Source organism: Bufo bufo, chromosome 7 (assembly GCF_905171765.1).
Source record: "Bufo bufo chromosome 7, aBufBuf1.1, whole genome shotgun sequence".
NCBI classification, from domain to species: Eukaryota; Metazoa; Chordata; class Amphibia; order Anura; family Bufonidae; genus Bufo; species Bufo bufo.
In genome coordinates, this window is record NC_053395.1 from 40,162,213 (window position 1) to 40,182,431 (window position 20,219).

The window sequence follows — 20,219 nt, forward strand, 5'->3', positions numbered from 1 at the left end:
TGCGGTTATCTTTCCGTCATGGGATGCGGAGCAAGTCGGATCCGTCATGACCCACAATGCAAGCCAATGGGGATGGATCTGTTTAACTCTGACGCTATCTGACACAATAGAAAACGGATCTGTTCCCCCATTGACTTTCAATGGTGTTCATGATGGATTCATCTTGGCTATGTTAAAGATAATACAACCAGATCCGTTCATAACGGATGCAGATGGTTGTATTATCAGTAACGGAAGCATTTTTGCTGAACCCTGCTGGATCCAGCAAAAACGCTAGTGTGAAAGTAGCCTTAGTCAGATAAAAGTAGTCCTTACAGATAACAGTCAGGAATAGCGGCGAACTAGCAACTAATACAACTATATTACCAGAGACGTGACCTTGATTGGTTGGATCTGAGTCTGAGCCATTGTATGTTGAGTCTAGTTTCAACTTACGATGGGTCAGAAAAGAACATTGTAGGTTGAAAATATTGTATCCTGAGGCCATTGTATGTTGAGGGATCACTGTATAATATATGCTGGAGTGCAAATGTTCAACCATGGGTGTATATTTTTTATTGAATTACATTTCCATGTGTATTATGATAGCACTTATTTTCTGTTGCAGTTTGGTAGAGGTGTTGGGCAAGGGTGGTGGTGTTTCTAGATTTAAAAAAAATACCTTTTATTCTAAACGGGGAGGTCCCTACAAGGTCAGGTCTTAAAGGTTGAAATGAACACTTCTTTGATAATAGTATTTCCATAGAAACTGTCGAGAGGTTTTGGATAATTATTTGCTGTATCTTTTATTGCACTTTTACCACGCTGCAAACAAATCACAAAAACGCTGCAAAATGAAGCTCCCAGCTGCAGAATATAGCTGTCATCCATGTAGGTATATACAGTATTTACACAAATATAGTAAAAGCAAACATGGGAAGGCAGCTACCTGGCTACAAACGACAAGAAAGGTCCAAGGCAAAATGCTGCAGTCCATTTGTTACTCAATAGTCACTTCCTGCAAGTCAGTCATCAACTAACAAAGCCTTCTGGGAGTGTTTGACCACAACAAGTGAAGAGCAACATGTTGCCAGCCTCTGATTCTAGACAATAAAGCCTACCATTTTGTTTTAATGATTAAGGAGCTCATCTCGATGCTTAACATTCAAGTAAAACTTCCATCATTTGAGATGATTAAATCTTCCCGAACTCATCTACTCTTAAGACTTTGGATTTATGAACCTCCACAAACGCAACTTGCAGGAGATACAGTATAATCAAGTTAAGGGATTAAAGTGATTTTGAAGGCGTCAAAGTGGTATAGTCAAGTCAGCATCACAGGTAAACAAAACTATACTGTCCTTTTTTTTTCTTTTCAAAAAAGTGGTAGGTAGGTCATCATTTTGTAATATTATACCATATATAAATACAAAAATTTTCAGCTTTTTTTTTTTTAAATAAAGGCCTCCTATCTGTACAAAAAGCTTGGGAAATGATTAGACCCCATAATCAATTCTGTAGGTCTTTGACCGTTATCATCTCATGTTCATCCATATATAATATACTTATGTAATAGACATATCTAATCCTTTCTTCCTGGTTTTTAGAACTGGTCTACAGTGGGAACAACTTCATCTTTAATCTGAATTCACTGAATTCACAGAGGAGCATTCGCAGTCTTCGGCAAGACTATGTCTTCTTGGTTGGGAGTTAGTGGTCCTGTGTCACTACCTCTTGGTCGTCTTGTTGTTCAGGTCAGAGTCCAAATCATTTTCGACTACGTTATCATAGCTAAGTTTTTCTAAGCAGTCACTGACAGCTTTAAGGATAATCCGAAGCCTCCTGTCCAGTGCCTCAAGGTGCGGTTGATAGAGAATTGGAGCAATTTTGTCCATTTGGAGTGACTCTTCCATCAGCTTACTCAACTTGTATTCTTCCTTTGCTAGGAGTTGCAGTCGTAGGTAAGTAGACTTCTTAATCCTGTAGGAGAGAAATGGATGAACTATATTAATTGGTAAAATTTATTTGCTTACAAAAAGCTAAATCAGAGACATTGTACCAGAGAGTATGCATTTTTTTTTACTTAAAGGGGTTGTCTCATCATGGACAATGGGGGCATAACAGCTCTTGGAGCTCAAAACGTATATGTTTTATTGGATGTATTTTAAATGTGTATGCAATAAAATTACTGATTTTATGGCCAAAGTGCTGTAGGTTTCTCTTAGTGTATTTTCACCTTGTGTGTACTAGGGTGATGACTGGTTGATGGATCCATTTTCATATGGATCTTAATGAATCCTAATGGATTCTGTTTATTTCTAATGGGGTCTGTCAGGGTATGTCCACACGATCAGGTTTCTGCATGCAGTTTTGGAAGCCAAAACCAGAAGTGAATTCAAAAAAGAGGAGAAGATATATCAGTCCTTTATACTTTCTCTCCGTTTGTGGTCCACTTCTGCATTTAGTTTCCAAAACGGCATGCAGCTATGGCCATACTCTCAGGTTTCCCTCTGGCTACTGCAGACTATGTTATTCCTTCCATCAAAAAGGCTTTGAGAGAACTGGAATACACCAGTGTGAAAGGAGCCTTAACTAGACAGTCTTTGACTATATTCACACAAGATGTTTTGTTGCTTTTTTTGCAGCATTTTAATTTTTTTTGTATAATAAAATAAAGGCTTTAAAGGGGTTGTCCGGGTTCAGAGCTGAACCCGGACATACCCAGAATTTCACCCAGGCAGCCCCCCTGACAAGAGCATCGGAGCAGTTCATGCTCCGATGCTCTCCTTTGCCCTGCGCTGAATCGCGCAAGGCAAAGGCATTTTGTGGAGTTCTGGTGACTTACTGAGCTCTCCTTCGGGTTGCCAGGTGGAGGCTTCCGCCCTGCAGTGAGCCTGGTGACGTCACCGGTACTGGCAGTATGTTATAGTAAATACAAGAGCCCTTGCCCTGCGGGATCCTGCGCAGGGCAAAGGAGTGCATCGGAGCATGAACTGCTCCGATGCTCAAGTCAGGGGGGCTGTCTGGGTGAAATTATAGATATGTCTGGGTTAATATATTGCAAAAACCCACTGGAAAAACACATATGTGAATACAGCCTAATGGCTACATTTAGGCACATTCATCTATTTGTACACCTTCATCTAAGCATCTCAAGAATAAATTTACCAAAGTTTGGGCAAAAGTAGATGCACGCTTATTGGTTTCCTAACCTTGAAATTTGTGAAGATCAAAATGAGTAAAATTAAACATATGAATTTCAGAATCTGAAAGACCTAGGCTTTGTTCAGACCTCTTTTTTTTTTGTTTGTTTTCGTGTGATATTTGCCCTGAAATGCTCCTCGAGAATACGCTGAACATATGGCCATCCAATTGCACACGTCTTCCATAACTAGCTTTTTGACCTAATGCAGAATTTATTTTCCTACAATGTGCCATTTATAATGCTGGTGTATTGATATGCTGCAGCAGGTTTCCCTCAGACACTAAGGCCAGGGTTCCGCTGCTACTTCTGTTATGTCTCGGTGTCACCTACTGAAGAAAAAATAACTATATTGTGATTAGTGTTGGGCGAATTATAAAAAAATTCGTTTCGGCTGCTTTTCCGAATTTTACAAAAAAAAATTCACTATGTGATGAATTACTTACAAATTCATTTGTAAGTAATGGGTGCAATGACAGGGAGCAGGAATCGTGCCACCCGTCATAACACATTGAGTGTAAAATAAAAAAATAAAAAAATCATACCACCCAATCCATTTGCTAGTGGTGGGCCAGTCGCCACCATCTTGCTTGAAGATCTGACCCAAAATCTTGCGCGCCCCGTGATGACGTCATCACGCCGGCTGGCGTGGTAACGTCATACGTCACCGCGCACGGGATTTCATGCGAGATCCTCTAGCAAGATAGTGGCAGCATGAAGGTAAGTATGAATTATTTTAGTTTTTTACACTATTTCAGGTAAAATCTATTCGCTACCATGAAGCACAAGGAAATTCAACTTTGCGGCAAATTAAATTTATCCTGAAATTCGGATCGAAGTCCACTTTGTGATCACTAATTGTGATAGCGCCAAAAAGTACACCTAGGTAAACTGTTTATAAAGGGACTCATTTTGGCATACGTTGGACCCACTATAGCAGAGATTAGCAACCTTCGGCACTCCAGCTGTTGTGAAACTACAATTCCCAGCATGTTCCATTTGTTTCTATGTGAGTTCTTAGAAAAACAGCGCAAGTATGCATGCTGGGAGTTGTAGTTTCACAACACCTGGGGTGCCGGAGGTTGCCCACCCCTGCACTATAGTATGTGGACACATTTGGAATATACTGTGGGAGAATTCCAGGTTTTCGGCGTGAACAAAGCCTTAGAGATCTACAATTGTCATACTTTTTTGGGGGGCCATGTAAGAGCCAAAATGATTCTAGGAATACTAATGCCTACCTGCAACACTGGTTCAGCGGCACCAAGATAGACAGCTCATCATGAGAATATTTTCCGAACCTGTTAAAAGCAAAACCAACCATCACAAAACTTACACCAACCGTGTAAATAACATCAACGTGTCTGAAAGATTCTCGAAACCTGTCATAGGTCACTTTAATATCTATCTTCTATTTTCCAGCAAACAATATACCATAAAACTGATTCTGCAAGAGAAAATTTTATCTCCTGACAACCAAAATTTCCCTGTGAAACGTTAGAGATTTTAGACCCTCTGATCTAACGAGATGTGTGAAGGCACATACGGAATTTGGAGTCTAAAAGTTGGTCTATAAAGTACAGAAATAATGCACTACACTGACAATGTACAGTACTTTTATACCATCCATCATCAAATGCAATTTCTTACATAAAAAAATGCTGAACGGTTCTTTAAAAAGGATCGTTCCATTTGATATACCGTATATGGCGTATATTGTCCTTTGCCATCATCATCCCAGTTCCTGCACTACGCAGCAGTCAAAAGACATGAGCTTTTATAACATTAGATATTTTCAAGGTCAAAGTAAATCTATCTTTATCCGCTGACACAAAGTGGTATTATTACCATGGTAACCACCAACACAATATAGCAATAAAAGTAATACTTAAAAATACTCTGGCAGAAACTGAATACGACAATACAGGGTGACGGTGGGGCTTGTAGGCTTCATTTGCTGTTGAGTTTCTATTATAATGACACAATTACATCAGAAGACATAGGCTCAATAGTAAGGTGATGAGAAGCTTGCATGGCTTCCGGAAATCACAATCGTTGCAAGCCTCAAGTTCTTTATATGAAATGTCTGCTGTGTCTATGTATGATTGTCCAAAGCTCTCAATAGACAAAAAAGTAAGGGGATGGTGGATCTTGAAGACGAAATGCAATTACATATTACAAATGGGTAGATCAGGAGTCTTTTCACGGTTGTTCTACCACCCTTTGCTACTAGGTAGTGAGAGCCTGTGGAGGACTTTCTCCAGAGGAATTGCATTATTAGCAAGAAAAGGGGAGAATTGATCCAAGGGTCAAGGAAAGGGGGTCAGAGGAGCATATATACAATAGGCCCTTTAGGTTCTGGGTGGTAAAGCTGGCACCATATGGTGCCCCTTATATTCTATATATACCATGGACATCAGGATTTAGGTCAACAAGGCTTGCATTGGCTTATTACACCTGATATTGATATATGATCTGCCTCCTTATGCTATTCAACACCCGTGAGAAGTCTCACCAGGCCATTCCCGCAGTCCTGGAATATGTAATAAATATATAAATGTACTACTCTAATGTTGTACATTTACTCAGACAATTTCTCAGGTACCTAACAAGAGGTTCCAGGAACCATACTAGCTATCCGTGTTAGAAAGGTACAACTGTATGATGTCAACTAAAACCGGAAGGCCTTGTCAGCATGTTGTGTATATTTTATGGTGTACATACAAGAGGTGAATACTTTGATGGTGGCCTCCAACCTGTGCCTCTCAAGCAGCTGAGAAACTATAACCTCCAGGAGTGAAGCTGTGGGGTTAGCTGGCAGGTCTCCATGCCTCTGGTGCTTGAGGGTGGACACTAACAAGTCGCCTTGTCCAGAATTTTTACATACAGGGCTGGGTGTAGGAAAGTTCTCCCACCCTACGGCAAGGTCTGAGGTGGTGCAAAGGCACCCATTGATGCTTTACGTAAAGAGGTTTGAAGACCATTCTTTATCAATAGGTCATCCCAGCCATACTGATGAATATTTACCCTCGTCCGTTATCCAAATGAATTATAAATGTTTCATTTCCAAACTTCTCAAAGGTCTCGTAGTGATGTCGATCCATGTTGCCTGTGGGAAAATAAAATAGCTTAGGAATACAACAATATGCACAATGTGTAAACTTGTATTTTTGACACACTGATTGCTGCTTGGCAGAAGGGTCCCTCGTAAATAAACTAATCATAGAGGTCACCACTGCTGGAAGTCCCACCAGTCAGCTGTAATTTGTGGGGGAACCGAACCATAATTCTTCAATTTCTCTGCAAATCTTTGGAGAATTTGCATTGCATGGTTCTTATTAAAATCCATGGACTATCCCCGTTGTACACATGGAAGCCATTAGGGGTCACTTAAAGTAGTCAATGAGATTATATCCTGCTTTAGATTTTTTAGCTTGTTGGTAAAATTGCAAAATGGGCGCTAAAATAAGTTGCTATATGATTGAACGCAATGGAAAAAGCCAACTTTCTGATGGTTTTAAGTTATTATATATAATCCTCATATTCAATACAAAAGGACGGGGTTATGGCCTCATAATGATTGAAAAAAGAGAAGTTTTAATGTATTTTATTTCCAGCAGAACATGTCTCTTACCCATGAGAAAGTCGAACACCGTCATATCGATGATGTCCAGAAGCCTGGTGCCGCTGTCATATGGGGGTGTCTGCCTCACTCCTTCACAGTAGTCACTGTCAACTTCCCATCTGGAAGACAACATGAATTTTATTGATTTTGTTATAATAATAAAAAAAAAGCTATACATATCCCCTATTCAGAACTATTGGGGTCATTTATCAAACTGGTGTAAAGTAGAAGTGGCTTAGTTGCCCATAGCAACTAATCAGATTCCAACTTTCATTTGTGGCAGCTCCTTTGGAAAATGAAAAGTGGAATCTGATTGGTTGCTATGGGCAACTAAGCCACTTCTACTTTACACTAGTTTGATAAATGACCCCCTATGTGTCTGAAGACAGATTGAAGTAACCAAGTAGTGAGTAATACATAAATTCAGGGTCAGACTACACATAAGGTGTGTTTGTAGTCTGTCACCATGGAGGCATAGGCTTGCATAGGAGATGTACACAGAAAATAGTAGGAAAATGTTGCAAAAAAAGGAAACACATTCTGCCAAGAGTGTTACTATACATATTAAATAGTGTTGAGTAGTGTTGGTCGAGCACCAAAGTGCTCGTGTGCTCGAGTAGAACATTTCCCGATGCTCGGGTGCTCTACAGAGAACCCAAGCACAATGGAAGTCAATTGGAGAACCCGAGCATTAAACCAGGCACCCCCTGCTCTGAAGAGTGGAGGGTGTTGGGACTCTAGTTCGGCTTAGGAGTCCCTGCTCTGACTCCATATATAGCTATGTCCATACATGGAGTCAGTGCTTGGGAACCCAGTGTATGTTAATCTAATTTAGCCTCTATTTCTGAAAAGTTTCTAGCAGGATTCAAACTCAGAACCTTCTACATTAAAGCCAATAATCTTAACCACTACACTATAGAGGTGCATGGCTAGTTACTTAAAAAAATAAAAATAAATACAAAAAATAAGTATTCCTATACAGCAGAAGTCTCATATTTTTTTTAAGTAACTGGCCATGCAGCTCTATAGTCTAGCGGCTAACATTCTGGGCTGTAATGTAGATGGTTGTGAGTTTGAATCCCACCATAAACTTTTCAGAAATAGAGGTTAAATTAGATTGAAATACACTGACTCGAGCATCGTGGTCGAGCACATACGATATTCGGCCGCTAACCGCGATGTGCCGAGCATGCTCGCCCAACACTAGTGTTGAGCAAATCAAAGTCAAATGAACTTAGTTTGATCCGAATTTCAGGTAAAATTCGATTTGCCATGAAGCCGAATTTCCTTGCGCTTCGCGGTAACAAATCTACTTTTCCTGAAAGGGCGGTAAAAAGAAAAATACATAGTCACCTTATCCATTTGCTCGCGGAGAGTCTGTTGTGGCCATCTTAATTGAAAAAACTGCGTAAAATCTTGCGCGCAGTTATGTGTGACGTCACAACATCAGCGCGCTGGCTGGGCACGGTGATGTCATCAGTGATTACGTCACTGTGCCCGACCAGCGTGACGCAGTTTCTTCAATCAAGATGGCCCCAATGGCCTCTCTTTGAGCAAATGGATAAGGTGAGTATGTATTTTTTTTAACCCTGATTAACCCCTGAAAGGCCTCAACTGTAATGTCAGATGCCGTGATCAGCAATGAAAGAGGCATCTGAGGGGTTCATTAATGGGTGGGGGGCAATAGCCGTTCCCCGTCATTGCTTTAGCTCCATGGAATGCGATTCGTAATAAAGTAATGCATAATGGATCGAATTTCTTTGTGAAATTCGGCGAAGCAGTCAAATTGAATTTTGATAACTTTGCTCATCTCTAATCTATATATATAAAGAAGGACGTATATATGTATGTATGTTCCGTGATCACTCAAAAACGAAACCATAGATTTCAACGAAACTCGGTATACACATCTCTTGCTACCTGGAAAGTAATCTTGTGGGGGGTCACAACTCTCTAAGACATTTCCAAAAAATTACCTGCATTAGCCAATACAAGCCTGCAAGTCTTTCTCTTCATATCCCAACTGCCATACACACGGTCACATGTCCCTTATCAGCCAATAGAAGCTCGCAGGCCCTTAGTCTCCACATACACACAGTATTACTCCAGGTTTGTATAACAACCCAGCCATTTTTTTTCACTGCTGTAGGTCAGTTTTAGGCTAGGGCTAAACGGCAACATGTGTCGCATGACACATAGTGCTCAACTACACTACATGTGTCGCGCGACATTGACGTTGCACCAATGTCGCGCTACAATTTTTATAATGATAGTCTATAGTGTTGCTCTGCGACATGTGACATGCTGCGACTGCGACGCGACAGTCTTGGATGGATTTTTTGCAACTGCGGTGTTGCGGTCGCAGCATGCCACATGTCGCAGTGCGACACCATAGCCTATCATTATAAAAATGGTTGAGACAAAATGTCGCTTGACACATGTCATCATGTAGCCCTAGCATTAAAGGGGCACGGCGCTGTGGAGGTCACTGTTAAAGGGGCGGGCACTGTGGAGGTCACTGTTAAAGAGGCGTTCACTGCGGATGTTACTGTTAAGTGGGCAGACCGCTGTGGAGGTCACTGTTAAAGGGGCGGACACTGTGGAGGTCACTGTTAAGGGGGCAGGGGCCACTATTAAAGGGGCAACTGCTGTGGAGGTCACTGTTAAGGCAACAGGCTGCTGTGAAGGTCAAAGTTAAAGGGATGGGCTGCTGTGGAGGTCCCATTTTAAAGTAGCGGGGCACTGTGGGGGGGGCAGTCTTAAGGGGTGGGGGACTGTGGCGTTCACTGTTAAAGGGGCGGGGCACTGTAGAGGTCACTGTTAAAGGGGCGGGGCACTGTAGAGGTCACTGTTATGGGGAAACTGTCAATATCTTTTTACGACACACACAAACATTAAATGAAATAGATTAAATATACCCGCGCAAAGCCGGGTCCTTCTGCTAGTATTAAATAACGCATCTAAAGAAAAAAAAAAAAAAAAAAAAGAAGCAACCTTGTGGATAAACAAATTATAGTTTTGTGTATACATCTTCTGTGCAGACCAAATGTATCTCTTGGTCCCTTGGTTATAGACTAAAACTTGTATGTAGTCTGATCCTACAGCCATGTGTTACTTGCTCGCTTAGGCCTCGTTCACATTTCTGTTTTTTTCACTGACGTGCTCATTTTCTGCGGACAGCACACTGTCATTGATTTAAATGTGTCTGTTCACATTTCAGTATTTTTTTACTTACCGTGGGTCAGTAAAAAAACACAGGGACATGCACTACTTTGGTCCGTGATGCGGACCAAGCACGCCCGTTGAAGTCTATGGGTCAATGAAAATCACTGACACAACACGGAGGCCATCCGTGTTGTGTACGTGTTGCGTCCGTTTTTCACTGAAGACTGATAGGAGATTCTTTGGAAATTAATTTTCAGCTGAGCAACTTTTGTGCAGGAGTGCACCACCAATGAGGCCAGGTGAGGCGATCGGCAGCACCAGGTAGGGGCAAGAGGGGGGCAGCGGAAGGGCCATGGGCAATGAGTGCTTTCATTGTGGCAAAGGGCTTAGGTTAAGAAATTGCCATGGGGGGGGGGGGGGGCACCATTACAGTTTTTGCCTCAGGCAGCAGAAAGGCTAGGTGTACCCTGCTTCTATGTATTACGGATGACACACGGATAGTAAAAACGAACACACAGATCAACCACGGATCCTTCAGGGACATCTTCACGGATGAAACACGTACGCTTTTTTTTCACAAACGGAAATGTGAACGAGGCCTTATTCAGTCTACTGTCAGACACATAGGTCTGCATAGGAGATGAATACACAAAAGGGTAAATGATTTTTAATCCAGACTATGCACCTAGTTACTTCATTATTGGTTTTAGATGTATTATTTTTTTTTTTTATTCATGAATTTATTGGATTTATTTTTATTTTCATATTGCCCACTATAAATTGCAGAATACAGACATAGATATATAAAGGTAATATCTAACCGTCTGGAGACCTGCTTCCAGAACATCGAGGCAAATACATCCTCAATTAATTGCCCAGATGGAGGATTTGTAGGCAAACACTATGCTGCTTTAGTAACCCCCCGGATAAGCACTTGGCTTTTAAAAAAAGCAGTATGAATGAACTTAGCATTAGGGCCTGGTCTGGAGCTGCACCCAGTTCTTGAATAATGAGATCCTCTGCATTATTCAGTCTAGCAAATCCATCACTTGGATGATGAGGCATTTTCCATATCATTCTGAAGGCCCCTATTGTGAGGTTCTTCTATTAAGGGTGGAACATTTTTAGCACAAAGGGCCCTGCTACGTGTCCTCTCACATAGGTGCTTCATTCAGAGACCAAAACAAAGACCGAGACAATATTTTTATACCTCGAATTCATGTTACCCCACGCTGAGGAAATGCAAAGCACAAATACATCTTAGGAACAGAACGGGATGTGCAAAGAGCGGCCATTATCAATCTTTCCAAACTCGACGAATAATACAAATCAGCTATCTTCATACGAATGATGCTTATTAGTCCTGTCAGCACGGGCCTTTATGTGCTGTGGCGCTACTATTCAGGCTACATTTCTGTATGGTGATATATCTATCAATGTTTAGTCTAGTGCATGTGGAGATGTAAGAGTTTTTGGACTGGCTGGGAACGGCTATAATGAATACATGCCATATGGGCAACCAGTAAAGCTACATAGGGCGCTGATAGGTTAAAGGGGTTTTCCAGGAGTTCAGTAGAGATGGCCTACTCACGCTTATGCTCATCATTATCTCAATGGTTCCCAGCACCGTCAATAATCAGCTGTCTGGGGCGCCCCAGTGAGCGCTGTTTCACTGTATACCAAGCACAGTGCCATACATTGTATAGTGGCTGTGCTTGGTATTGCAGACCAGGCCCGTAAGCTTGAACAGGATTAAGCTGCAAATAGGCCATGAACTAATGAATGTGACATCATTGGCCTACGAAGAGGCCGTGGCACTCACTGGAGCACCACGACGGCTTCAAAAAGCTGATCGGCAGTAGTGCCGGGAGTCCAACCTATATCAGATACTGAAGACCTTTCCTGGGGAGAGGTCATCTATAGTCTACTCCTGGAAAACCCATTTATTGGGCCCACTGACAGTTCCCTACAGTCTAATAGATAATGTGAATTATATAGCTCCCCACAATGCTGGATTGTGAGACATGAGAAGATATACATACATATTGTCCTTGCATGGGGGGCCTTAGCCGTCTGCTACTAGAGCTAGCGTGGTCACTACTGCTCTGTTCACATCTCTACCATGGGTTTCTTTTATGGCGGAAACCACAACGCTGTGCCGGATCTGATGTACAACAGATCCTAATGGTACCAGACTTAAGGTCATTGACTTATGGGACCCCTCGGGGTTTATGCTGATGGCAAAAATACCAAAAAAAATTTCTATCAAATGTGACATATAGTGTTGAGCGAATCGAAATATCCAAAGTGGACTTTAAATCGAATTTCAGGGAAAATTCGATTCACTGCAAAAGCCAAATTTCCTCGTGCTTCGTAGTAACAAATCAATTTTCCCTGAAATGGGGGGGGGGGGAAATCAAACTCACCTCATCCATTTGATTGTGTAGAGGCAGCCGCAGCCATCTTGATTGAACATCTAGCACAAAATCGCGCATGCGGTGGCGTGATGACGTCATCATGCACCGCACTGTGTTTTGAGCTGGATCTTCAATCAAGATGGCTGCGGCTGTCTCTATGCAACCAAATCGATGAAGTGAGTATTTTTATGGATTCAACCCTGAAAGCCACAATGTGCATCTCAGATGCCACGATCAGCAATGAACGCGGCATCTGAGGGGTTCAATGACGGAGGGCGGCGCAATCACTGTTCCCAGTCATTGTACCCGCTAATTACAAAGAAATGCGCTTCAAGACGAAGTAATCCGTCACAAAGCAGATTTTGTTTGTAAAATTCAGCGAAGCAGGCGAATCGATTTTTCCAGAACTTCTCTCGTCTCTAGTGATAAACCCGCTGAAATTGGCTCAGAATGAAGTCTCCAATGGCAGCAAGAACACAGCCTTATTAATATCATTGGACATTCATACTTATGGATGTAATGCTTTAATTTATTTCCAAGAAAGGTTTCCATTAAAGCTGATTCTCTCTGGAGGTAAATCACAAAGAAGATGAGCTTCTTGGAAAGTGGCCCACAGTCTAAAACGTGAATGTCTAACACTTGCATGGTGATTCCACTCAGAATAGTGATTGGAAACTTCCCAAAATCTTTGGGGGGAAAAAAAACCTCATCTATACTGTTTGTCCCAATATATTGGGCCACCGCTTAATGACAAAGACATATTGAGCTGGCAGCTACGTCATGATTCTGAGCCAGTCCTTTCCTTCTTTTCTTAATATCACTATGATTTGGAGTGGACCATGAGAGAAGGACTGTCAACAAAACTAGTGGTTCCCCCACTTTGAAGAAAACAAGCATATTGCAGATGTAGGGCATGTGCTATCATCAATCCCAGAGTGAAATTGTTGGATAATCACTCAGTCCCATCTCTTATTAGTGCAGTAATGACAGTGCCATTTGTCGCTTCTCACAGGGTCGTTGACCCGTGATTGGGTCATTGTGGGAAATTCCAATACTTTATTAAATGTAGAGCAGAAGTATCATGCATTCTACCTCACTTAACTTACAAAATTGATTATTGGACCTTAGAAATGGTTGGTATTTTATAGCTATGTATTGCTCTAGGGGCATTGTAATAAAAAGAACTGATCATACATTTTCATTCCATACTTTAGGCCCTTCAAACTTAGCTCCTTAGAAACGTTGTGAAGTATAAATGTTTGTTAGTTAGGCCTACACCACTATATTACTTCTGCTTTAATCAATCAGAGTTGCAAGGGCTCACCAGAGGTTCCTGATCAGCTGAAGATCTGACACAATATAAAAGCCACGGCCAAAACAGAGCCCAAAAAGTTCATCTGAACCAATTTAAGGATCTTATTGACAAATACTTATTGATCAAGTATCAGGGTGTTGGATGATAATAAGCAAAAGTATAAAGCTGAAGGGTTGGCTCATGGAACATTTCTCTCTGGTGGGCCCAGTCTAAAACTTCATAATGATCGGTTTCAGCTCTATTGCAACAGATCAGTTGTACATAGAAACCCACCAGCAACGTGACAATTGAACTGCCAAATCAGAGAGCCTGCTTTTAAAAACACTGACTACTTGGTCTTAGAGCAAAATGATGAATTTGGACAATCATGCCATACACATGGAGTTTTGACCAACCATGGACAAATTTCTCCAGCCTGGTGAAATGCTTAGGCAGGGTGCTGATTTTCCTTATAGCGACCAGTCCTGTATGGAGACTTATTTGAAGTACTCCATGGTATGGAGACTTATTAGCAATGCTCCATGGGTAACGAGAAAGAGGTATTGCCCAAGAAAGAGAACCATCTATATTTCCTATATTCCCTTTCAAATACCAAGGCTTGTTGAAAAGTTGGATCTTGACTCATAGGAAGCCACTTCCAATAGATGGTTCTCTTTCTTGGCAGATACCTCTTTGCACAACCTGGCCAAACACATTTTCAGAAGACAGAAGTCTACCAATAGCCGGCTCTAATTTTTTAAAAACCTTTTACCTTGTGTATAGGCACCTTAAAGGTGTTGTCTGGGACAAAAATATTTATAACCACCAGTCCTTAGGATAGATCATCGATATCAGATCACCAGAGGGCGGACCCCTGGAAACAGGAACCCGAACTACACAGCTCTGTCCATTATGTAGTGGTTGGTTACTTCAGCGCTGCTCTCATTCACAGAGATCCAGTAACCAGCTCCAACCGCCACACATTGGACTAAGCTATGTAGTACCAGTGTCTATTTCTGCAGAACAGCTGATCAGCGTGGATGCCGGGAGACAGACCCCAGCCAATCTGATATTGATAACCCATAAGTACATCAGTCTTGGAGAACCTCTTTAAGACATTTCCTTGGGTTTAGTGCTCCCTTTTAGTGAACCATATACTGCATTTGTAAAGCGACTCCATGTAAAGTCCGTCCATGAAAAGCAAAGATCAGGAGTTCTCTTTCCCGCTGAGATGGAGACATTTATGCTACAGAGCAACTTCTATTCAACCTCACTTTCAATAAAAGCCACATCTTTAGCCAGTCGGTTGTGCATTAAATGGCATTTGTCTGTTGCCTTGGATCTCTTTTCTTTGTATATTTCATCTGCTGTTTTATTTATTCGGAACCAAAGTGACTAATGCACGGAAGAATTCTCCGCAGAATACCGTCGCCTTTTAGTTATTTTTACATTCTGTCTAATTAAGGCAGTGATATTTGTAAGCACGGCAGTCGGTCTGTTCCTTTGTTAACAGTTGCTTAAGCATTAGCAGCGCAGGAAGTCATGGACCATACAGTATTCTTCATCTAGGTGAGAAAGGGAACAGATTGTGCCTTGGGTCTGCAAAATTAGCTCTTGGGATTTGTTTCTTGAAGGGCATCTGTCAGCAGATTTGTACCTATGACACTGGCTGATCTGTTCCATGTGCGCTTGGCAGCTGAAGGCATCTGTGTTGGTCCCATGTTCCTATGTGCCCGCATTGCAGAGAAAAATAACGGTATGTTTTAATATATGCAAATGAGGTTCTAGGAGCAACTGGGGTGTTACCGTTACACCTAGAGGCTCTGCTCTCTCTGCAACTTTTGCTCCCTCTCCACTTTTGACAGGACCAAGTGTGATCACATTTTCACTGCCTGACCCTGTCAATCAAAGTGGAGAAGTCTCAGCAGTTGCAGAGAGAGCAGATCCTCTAGGTGTAATGACAACCAGTGATGGCCAGTTCGCAGTGTTCGCCGACGAACACATGCAATCTGCCATCTTCACTCCCAAGTCCGGCGCTGCAGAGGTAAGTCCTTATCTGTGCCTGCGCCGCGAGCCGCTCTGAAACACATGCGGTCACCGGGAGCAGGCAGTTCCGAGAACAGCCCGATGAAGGCTGCTCTCAGAACTGCCTGCTCCCGGTGACCGCATGTGTTTCAGAGCGGCTCACGGCGCAGGCACAGATAAGGACTTACCTCTGCAGCGCCGGACTTGGGAGTGAAGATGGCAGATCGCATGTGTTCGTCGGCGAACACTGCGAACTGGCCATCACTGATGACAACACCTCCGTTGCTCCTAGAAGCTAATTTGCATATATTAAAACATCATCTTTTTCAGCAATGCGAGCACATATGAACAAGGGACCAACACATCTGACTCTTAGAATGCTAAATACGTCAGTCATATTTATCATCCTACCTATAGACGGTGGAGAAGGCCCTCGGGTAGGAACATATTGTGGGTCTTCTGAGAAAGGGGTTCAACATTGAGCTCCATACTCATGACCATCTGGTCAATCTTTCACCTGGTAGATTGAACCCTAATTATTTCTGTCTCAGATGACAGCTATCTTAAGTGTCTGGTCAGATTTAGTCTTGATGATATATACTGGGCGACCCTTTACCAGGGGTTGACTAGAACCTTAAAGTGGCCCTGGAAAAAATACTAAAAGTGGCCCCATTTTGTAGTGAGGTCCAAATTGATGGAAGGCAAGGCCAGCAATACCATATTGTGGCACATTATACCACCCCAACAGCAAAATACCACAGTCCATCACAAAATACTGCTGCCAGCAGCACAAAATATATTCCCAAAAACTTCCACTGACCAGCCATGAGGAGGGTCCAGGCGGCCCCCTGGGCATTGGTCCACTGTGAAATTTCCCTGTAATGTCCATGGCTAATCCGCCCCTGCCCTTTACAATGCAATTAAACAGGACATGTACATGTTTGGTATAGATGGAGGAAGGGTCCTCAGAAACATTTCCTCTGTTGGACCCAAAGAACCTCAGTCTGATGCTGAACCAAGGCTCACAAGTCCAGTAGACAGGACTTTGTATTTTTTTATGTGGTATCGACCCTTGCCTATATGCATTTGATATGTTTGCTTCATGAACCTGATTATGGCTTCTTAGAGACAATAAATTGTATAAAGAAGAGACGAGACGTTGGGTTTACAAAAATTGTATAGTGGCTCACGAGACGTTGGGTTTAGTGTCTCTTTAACAAGTAGGATTAAGCAGATCTCTAAAAGGGTTAATGCTATGCAGGGAGAGGGTAATCAAGCAATAATCTGATGACACATCAGCCCAGCCAACCCACAGCTCTGCTCCATCCTCCCCTCTAATAAGATCTGAAGGGATAAGTCTTTGGAAATCATATCCACATAGCTGCCAGGAATGATAAATGAAGAGAATGCAGACGTGTAATGCAATAGACATAGAGCACCGGCCTGATAAGCTTTCAGATATCCATAAACAGAGAAGCATTAGCAGCTCTATATCCATAAAGGTGGAAATTTATCAATTTCCTTGCCGCCTTATCCAGTGCTAATGTAAAGGCTCCATGTAATATTGAGCATTTTCATGGGTTATTTCCAAATGCTGCATGGTGTGCTTCGCTTTAAGGTCGCCCAAAGGATTTGCTTTCTAGAGAGTAAATGGGGCTATAAAATACAATCTACACTGCAAATTTAAGGAGAATATAATACATTACGATGCGGTTTATCACGGCGACATGCATTTACAGTATTCTAGTTTACATCTGCCAAACATCCAGCTATGGTAAAATGTAGAAGCAGAATCCCAAAACAAATAGTTATTTCTGTGTTACGATGATAAGTGACAGATCTTAATATGCACAATAGGAAAGTGAAGGGAATGTTAGAATGGATATTAAGAGTTATGACAGTCGGTAGAGGCTCGGCACTTCAAGCTGATGGGGATATGCTCTATGGAGGGATCTGTCTTTAAGAAGAAACGGTAGCTGACGATTTAAAGGTGATGTCCCATTACAGCAACTTAATCGCTATCCACAGGATCAATCGGCTAGGGACCCCACTGATCAGAAGAGCTGGGGTCCATGTACCTCCATTTGTAGGGTGGGGTTAGACACACTACCCGATTCCATTCTATGAGGCTGCCGGAGATAGCCGAGCGCTTGTACTCAACAATCGCCGGCATTCCCATAGAGCCGACTAGAACAGCAGACCCAAATGTATAGCAGCAGCTCCATTCAAACAGGGGAACGTGGCCCCCATTCTCGTGATCAGTGGGAGCCCCAGCAGTCGGGTTGCTGCTGATCAGACTCTAGGGAGAAGTTGTTGTAATGGGACAACCCCTATAGGGTCCATTCACACGTCCGTAGGTGTTTTGTGGTCCGTAAATTGCGGATCTGCAAAACACAGACACCGGTAATGTGCGTTCCGCAAATTGCGGACCGCACATTGCCGGCACTATAATAGAAAATGCCTTTTCTTGTCCGCAATTGCGGACAAGAATAGGACATGTTCTATTTTTTTCGGGAACAGAATTGTGGATCCAGAAATGCGGATGCGGACAGCACATGGCATCTGTTCCGACCCCATTGAAAATGAATAGGTCCGCAAAATCCGAAACGGGTCCGGAAAAAAATAGATTTTGCCTACTAGGTATTATTTGCATAAGTACGGGACATTATTCATTCCCTCCAATAACCTGCATTGTATGGACTTTATACATGAGATAATCCACCTATTATCTCATCCATCCCATTATTACGTGTATGTATGCTTTTATGTATTTAATGTTTTAATAAATTGCACTACTTTACTCTATTGGTTCTTTGCGTGAACCCATATGTTTGAGTGCCGGTCCAATACTATTTAAATTTACTGTCTTTGAAGGGGTGATTCATTTTTGGAATTGGCACCTATCCGTGTATATAGTGAGTGAGCCGTTTCATTACTATTCATAAAATCTGATATAATCACATTTAGGCCTCTTGCTGGCCCCTGATAGAACAGGACTATCGATGTCCGTTATGCGGACAATAATAGGACATGTTCTATCTTTGAATGGAACAGAAAAACGGAAATACAGAAATGGAAGGCATACGGAGTACCTTCTGTTTTTTTTGCGGATCCATTGAAATGAATGATTCCGTATGCGGTCCGTATACGGAACGCAAGAAACGGAACGTAAACGGAAAAAAAAAAACGTTTGTGTGAAAGAGGCCTTATGGGCGGTTAGCTGAAGGGGTTTCCCACCCTTCCCTGCTGGGTGTGCCACCAAAAACCTAGAACCCATAACTTGTGGCCACCAGGGATTTTTATACTGCACTGAGTAACAATTCTACATTGACATTGTATAGCACAGCTACTAGATTGCAGTATGTCTGGATTATTTGGTCCCTCGATGACAGTATTTAAAGGGTTTTCCAAGATCTTTATACTGACGACCTATCATCTGGACCCCTGTCGATCAGCTGTTTGAGAAGGTCCCGATGCTAATAGTAGCGCACCGGCCTTCTCTTAGCTCACCAAGCAGAGCGCCATTTTATAGCGTCTGTACTTGGTATCGCAGCTCAGCCCCATTCACTTCAGTGGGAGTGAACTGCGCCTAGACCACGTGACCGATGAATGTAACGTCACATTGCCTATGGAAAGCCGTGAGAAGGTCACAGCACTACTGCTTGCGCCAGTGCCTTCTCAAACAGCTGATAGGTGGGGGTCACAGGTGTCGGATCTTCACAGATCAAATATTGCTGACCTATCTAGATCTCATAAAAAACCCTTAAAGGCATTGTCTGGAGATGTTAATTGGTCTCTGTATGTTGGCTTTATTTGCGCACTGTATGGTAATATATACATGTCATACAGCAACTTAAAGGGTTTGTCCAACTGTTCAAATTTTTTAGAAATAGTCTCTGCATGGTGTTAAAGGGGTTGTCCGAGTTATGAAAAAAAAAATATAGCACTGTATATCTGATGGGCAGCAATATATAACTGAGCTAAGCAAGTTTTAGGCAAAAAATATATATATTTCCTCATTTCACCAGTTCTCTTCTGGCCCTTTGTTTACATGCAATAACAACAATCTCTGCCTCTGCCCTGCTCTGCAAAGAGAGTGAATACAAGAGCTGCCCTGAGTGACATGTCTGCCTGCTGGGAGACTAAGCAGCATGTTGTATTTGTAGGATTACAACTCCCAGCTGTACAATGACACTGCTGATACACACAGGATCTTCCCCCTACCTGTTCTTGTGCAATGCTCCGCAGAACTCCTCTGTCAGCTCCTGTGCCCAGCATTTGTCTTCTCACTGCCTGCAGCTGCTCAGTAAAGCCTTCAGCCCTGAGTCTGTGCAGCTGAAGGGGTAATGTTTTTTCTCAAGAATCCAGGGAGAGAGCAATAAGCAGCAGCAGGCAATGCAGGGGACACGTGTTCAGCACAGTGATGTTTGGTGTACAGGCACATATTTTCTCCCTCAGGCTTGTGCACCAAACATCATCAGAGCAGGGAGAGAAGCTGACATCACAGGTCAT

The 20,219-nt window shown here is 42.4% G+C and overlaps 1 protein-coding gene and 1 long non-coding RNA gene across 2 annotated transcripts in view; one reads left to right on the forward strand and one right to left on the reverse strand.

Moving 5' to 3' along the window:
* The first annotated feature begins 293 nt into the window (after window positions 1-293).
* On the forward strand, window positions 294-1,418 carry LOC121007726. Its single transcript, XR_005780465.1, has 2 exons — window positions 294-574; window positions 618-1,418. It is a non-coding gene; the product is annotated as an uncharacterized LOC121007726 (long non-coding RNA).
* Window positions 1,419-1,592: 174 nt separating this feature from the next.
* The window catches only part of FAM20C (FAM20C golgi associated secretory pathway kinase), a 148,290-nt gene continuing 129,663 nt past the window's right edge, over window positions 1,593-20,219 (reverse strand). The window contains exons 7-10 of the mRNA XM_040439867.1: window positions 6,816-6,925; window positions 6,209-6,290; window positions 4,423-4,482; window positions 1,593-1,959 (exon numbers count right to left, since the gene is read on the reverse strand). Of these exons, the coding sequence (XP_040295801.1) occupies window positions 1,707-1,959; window positions 4,423-4,482; window positions 6,209-6,290; window positions 6,816-6,925 (505 nt within the window). The 3' untranslated portion in view covers window positions 1,593-1,706. The remainder of the gene's footprint in view (window positions 1,960-4,422; window positions 4,483-6,208; window positions 6,291-6,815; window positions 6,926-20,219) is intronic.